This window comes from Numida meleagris, chromosome 1 (assembly GCF_002078875.1).
Source record: "Numida meleagris isolate 19003 breed g44 Domestic line chromosome 1, NumMel1.0, whole genome shotgun sequence".
Taxonomy (NCBI): domain Eukaryota; kingdom Metazoa; phylum Chordata; class Aves; order Galliformes; family Numididae; genus Numida; species Numida meleagris.
Window position 1 is genome coordinate 47,290,199 of NC_034409.1, and position 5,663 is coordinate 47,295,861.

The 5,663-nt window shown below is 48.0% G+C and overlaps 1 protein-coding gene across 8 annotated transcripts in view; it reads left to right on the forward strand.

The window, feature by feature from the left end:
- The window catches only part of TMPO (thymopoietin), a 21,801-nt gene continuing 19,175 nt past the window's right edge, over positions 3,038 to 5,663 (forward strand). For 2 of the 8 annotated variants that reach the window (XM_021406244.1, XM_021406552.1), the window contains exon 1: positions 3,038 to 3,454. In XM_021406244.1, coding sequence (XP_021261919.1) covers positions 3,215 to 3,454 — 240 coding nt within the window. In that variant the 5' untranslated portion in view covers positions 3,038 to 3,214. The remainder of the gene's footprint in view (positions 3,455 to 5,663) is intronic. The other 6 variants (XM_021406628.1, XM_021406688.1, XM_021406401.1 and 3 more) reach the window with 5 other exon arrangements.

Genomic DNA, 5,663 nt, shown 5'->3' on the forward strand with positions numbered 1-5,663 from the left:
CTTTTGGGCTTGTTTATAATTAACTCATTCCCTTGTTCCCTTTGGCTGCTCTGCTATGCTACAAAATGTAAGATTTGTTTTTCTCAAACAAAATAAATGATAGAGGTGCAGAACCTTAGCTGTATTGAGGTCTAACTACAGTGATAGTTGCAGGTTTGCAGGTTCCGGTGTTAACCATTATGTATGTGCACATTTTGGCTCTCTTCCATATTACTTCTCCCATTCTTACCTCATCAGGAGAATGCCTATTGCTCCAGGGAGAAACAATGAAAAGTGTAGGGCCAAGGAATAAGGGACAGTTTTGTGCCAAGGGTTTTTTGGCTTCACAGAGCAGTCTACCGCTCTCAAACAGAGTGATACAAAGTGTTCTTAGCTTTTACCACTGTGGAAACGGCTGAATGTAGGTCAACACAATTGCAGTGTCCGTGCAGTGTAAAAATGTAACCGAAAAAATCATTAATGAAAGATGATACATATTTATATGGTTGAGAAAATAGCTTTCAAAACGTAAAGGAAATGTAAATACAATCTGTAAGTAAAGTCAATTGAGACTGTGGTTCACAATCGCTCTTCTGGATTTTGAAATTAACCAAAACATATAATACTGAGTTTCTGCTGTCTTTATGCTTCTGTGTTAGCTTTGCCTGACAACAGGAAGAAAAGTTACAGATCCAACGTAAAGCCAGTAAACTCACCCATTTGTAATGAACTAACCCAAACCAAGAATGTAACTTTGCACTGATTTACTACTTCGGACCATAGAGCTGTTGCATTTCTAATGCAACACCTTGTGCATTAAAACCAGACAACATTGAAGTAATTTGATTAAAAGGTGCAAACTGACTTCAAGCTCAACGTTTTCCTTTCTCCCACTGCTAAGGGTCACTCACAAGAAAATCCAGCACCAACTGTACTGGATATACTGAACTGTGTAACGAGTTGCAAATGGCTGCCATGTGCCACTAAGAAGCAGCCAGAGAAAACAAGCTTCAGGCCTGAAGGATAATATCGTTTATTGTCTGCAGGAATGTTAAACAGTGTCTGCACCGATTTTCTAGGTAGATTGCTCTGAAAGTAATGCACTGTATTTTATTTCCATGGAAAAGACAAGATACAAAGAGAACAATAGCACTATTTGACAGAGCAAAATTCTCAGCCACAAAACACTATTTTTTTCAGCATGGTCATCCCCACTAGCCTTTTGTCAGCAGTGAAGAAGAGCCTGCATATCATGCTTGCTAAAATCTTCACCAGTAGAGCTGAACCACTGCCGCTGTTGTCACTGCTGAAATACACCACCTACTGCCTCTCTGTGCTCCAGTTGCTGTAGGTTGCCTTTCCGCTATTGACTTCGGTTAAAGTTTCCCAGACCAGTTTCCATTTATGTTGTTTTAAAACATTTTGACTTGGTATGGAGTTTTTATGTGTCATGTTAGTACAATAGCTAAAGAATCTCCTCATTGCCGCATTTCTGATGTATGGTGTTTCAATCTGCAACAGGTTTCAGATCTTATTTATATGAATGAGATGCAAATTCTGAAAGTGAAAAAAGTATGTTTTCCAAGGCACCTACAAGGGCTGCTCCGAAAGTAATGCCTCCATTTTGTTCTCTTGGCTCATGACAACAGAGGTGGATGTTAATAGTATGACAGGAGGAGCTGACCCTTCCCACCAATATCCCATTACATTTTGTTGCCTTGTGACTGGTGGTAGCAGAGGGGCAATCTGACATAATGGTATCTGATGTAGAAGTGCATATGAAGCAAAGGTGTGGAACTGAATTCCTCCATATGGAATGAATGTCCCCTGACATTCATTGATGCATGCTGAGAGTTTACGGAGACCAAACAGTGGATGTGAGCACACTGAAGTGGTGAGTGATGCGTTTCAGCAGTGGAAACAGCAGATCACGTCTGCTGGTGAAGATTTTAAACAAGTGCAGCATGCAGGCTCTTGTTCATTGTTGGTGAAAGGCATAGCTAGTAGCGGTGACTATGCTGAAAAATAGCGTTTTGTAGCTGAGAATTTGCTCTATCAAATAGTGTTATTGTACTCTCTGCATCTGTTGTCATTTCCATGGAAATAAATTACTTTTGGAATGACCTACTCCATACAACACCAAGAACCAAATACTTTCACACATAGGTTACAATGACCAGCAGATGATGGCCACCTTATATCATTAGTTTTGCTGCAAAGTAAATTAAATTAAACATGCTCAGCTACTGCTTTGCACTAATTAGTTTGTTACACCACACCAATTCACCAGTGGGAAGCATCAGACTTGGTGTGGGTGGGCAGGCTACTTTAAATTCCCTCCTACAGAAACAGCCCTCAGCACCAGCACTGCTGTACCGCAGCCAACACTGCAGCGATGGCCAGGCAAACCGGAGTGACAGGGATGGAGCAAACCAAGACAGAGGGAATTCTTTTCCTCCGCTACGGTTTGAAACTCCTTCAGGAGTTGAACTCGATGAGCCCTTCAGCTCGGGATGCTCTATGATTCTGGAACTCTAAGAGGAGTGGGTGCGAACACTGATGACCCTGTTTTGCATCTGGGATCGATGGACAAATTTACATTGCCACTCCATTATTTCCATCTCCGATACTGCAAAAGCATAGGGTGCATAATCAGATGTAAATATTGAACAGCTCCCATCGTAAAACATAGGCAAATTTACAGCGGCGAGCATTCCCGGCGGGCAGCATGTAGACGCAAGGATTTAATCCACTGCAATCTCAGAGGCAGCCCTCCTTCCCCAGCGGGGCAGCTCGTGAAACGCTTGAACTCAGCACTCCGGCGGGGTGCTCTTCGCAGTTCTCCACTGCCAAGAAGGGCGGCGGGGAAACCGTGCAGAGAGGGAGGCGTTGGGCGGAAGGGCGGAGGTGGAGGGGGGAAGGGCAGGGCGGCGGCAGCGAGCACCTCAAAGCAACACCACCCCACGCCTCTCCCGCCCGAGCCGAATTTAAACTGCGTTGCTGGTCCCCGCGCAAAGCACTAACGCTGGCCGAGCCCGCGCGCCGCTCCCCTCTCCCTTCCGGCAGCCAATAGAAGCGCCGCTTCGTCCCCCTCCTCGCCAATCGGGGCGCGGTTTATTGGCGGCTGCGAGGAGCGCTCGCTGTGCGCGCCCGCTGGCTGAGGTGCTGGGTGCCTGGCGCGGGGCAGCGCGTCCCCTCCTCCCGCGCTTTGTTGGTGCCTCGGCGGGCGGCGGCGATGCCCGAGTTCCTGGCGGACCCCTCGGTCCTGACGAAGGAGAAGCTGAAGAGCGAGCTGATCGCCAACAATGTGAGCCTGCCGGGCGGCGAGCAGCGCAAGGACGTCTACGTGCAGCTCTACCTGCAGCACCTCACCGCCCGCAACCCGCCCGCCGCCGCGCAGCCCGACTTCTCCAGCGACGAGGAGCGGGAGCCCACCCCAATCGGCGCTCGGGGCCGCGGGGCCTCCGTCGGACGGGTGAGTGCCGCCGCGCCGCGCTCCCGGGGCCCTCAGCCCGCCTTCCCGCCCGGCCGCGGCTCGGGGCCCGCCTGGGGCGCAGCGCCTCCGCCCGCCCGGCCCCGGGGCGGCCCCGCCGCCACCGCCTGAAAAGCGGCCCCCGGCAAACGGCCCCACGTGGAAGGCTGCGAAAGAACAGCTCGTTTGTTTTGGTTAATGAAGTGCGCTGTTTTAGTACGGTCTGCTTCTTGTAGCTGTCCGCTCCCGCGGCTGAGCACGTGTTTGAGAGCCAAGCGCTTCTGCTGCGCTGTTAGGTGCCTTCTGAACGCAGTTCTTAATGTCGTGCATGGACAGGGCAGCTGGTGCCGCTGAATTTTTTTTTTTCCTCTTTGGATGTGCGTGATTTATCCCTTTTAATTTCTAACAAGTGCTGTGTAACAGCGCACGTAGTATTTAAGCAGTTGTTTAATTCATACATGAAAAGGGAACACGCTGTCGGGTCTCATAAAGGATTGTCAGCTGCGGGAGTTCAGATTTGTGTGACATGACGCTATTTGACTGTGACTGAATTGCTCCCTTTAAAAGCTCACTTGTAAAGCAGGAGCAGAGATCCCCCTTTAAAAGGTATCCCATATCTCAAACTTAAAAAAAAAAAAAAGTGCTCAAACCGATAAACTGAAAATTGCACCTAAAAGATTTCTGACCAAATGATTCATCTTTTTCAACATCTGCCCAGCTAAAACGCTTAAGTTTACATGGGAGAAATTGTATGCAAGACTTTACACTGAACTCAGCACTCCTCTAACGTAGCGCTCTGCCTGCAGCATTTTTAAGGTGCTTTCAAGTGTAATAGGATGAGCTTGAATCCAGTGTGTAAGCAGCTTGTGTCGGGGAAGGAGTCCCTGGAGGTTTTGTTTGTTTTTCCCCACCTTTCCTTTTCCCGGGGCTTGAGCTTAAACAATTAGAGGTGGCTTTTCTGTTGTTTACACAGTGGGTGTTACTCTTACACTTTTACTTCTGTTAACAACGTCCATGAGGCTCTCTGCTGTTTCTGCTGCTCGTGTGTTAATTTCAGAGGAGTAAAGTCTAAATCGTGACAGATGATGCTGGTGGCGGCTGTTTGGATTTGAGTGTCCTGTCTCAGGGCTGGCATCCCAGGGGCTCTGTTATGGAAACTGAGTGAAATATCTTGATAAGATTAAGAGGGGACAGAAAGGAAAACATTCAGACCTCTGAAAGAAGGAACTGAAAACGTGGGGCAAAGGGAAGGTACCCAGACTGCAAAGCCCTGTGGAATTAATAGAGGAATGCTGTATTTTCTCCTTAGTTGCTTTGTAGGGACTGGAAACAAAGGTGGGTTTGGTGTTCTCTGTTTTTTCCCTCCTTTATGTAATTTGATTGTTTTATCTTGCGTATTTCTTTTAAGCATGCGCTTAAGAGGACAAGAAAAGCTCAGTCTGGGTGCACTGGGAAACAAGAGTGGTCTAACTTGTAGTGATACAGTAACGTGGATAAAAGGAACAAAATTGCAATGCTCTACTAGTTTCACTTTTATTTGTGTTGGAGGTCTTAGACTTTGTAGCATTGGCTTGAGGGGAAAATGTAAACCAGGTGTTGCAAACCCTTAGGGGTCAACTGCATGGCATCTTCTGTCTCTTGTGGCATTCTAAAAAAAAATTAAGTGCTGCTTGATTTAGAAATTGCAGAAGTCTCTTCAATCCGGATGACGCAGTCAAGGCTAGTGTGAACTTGCTAAAAAACGTTGGGTAGGTTTGCATCTTAGAGGGTTCTGGCCTGCTGTGATCTGTTATTTTTTTATGTATTTCTTCGGACATGGGTTTTTGTTTTTTAAAGATTTTATGAAATTAAGGGAATTTGACGCTGAAAACTTGCTCTCGCTGCTGGGTAAATGAACGCCTGGTGCGCAGAGGGAGAGGTAGAAAAGCTCCAGAAGCGCACTCGGAGGGAAGAAGTGTTTTGAGTAGAGAGGAGAGCGATGCGAGACCTGTCTCAGCCGTCTCAAGTTAGTGCTTACTCACTCGGAATACCAACACAGCAGCGTGCGTCTCTGTGCTCCCACGCGCCCTGCCTGCTAAGTCCCCGTCTGCCGAGGGGCAGCTGTCTGTCGCTTCGGTGCTCCGAGGGGGCCCGGCCTGCCGGCGCTGTGCCAAGTGCATCGCGCGCCTCTTCGCGTGAAGAGCTGAGCGCTGCCGGGCTCGCCCGACGCAGC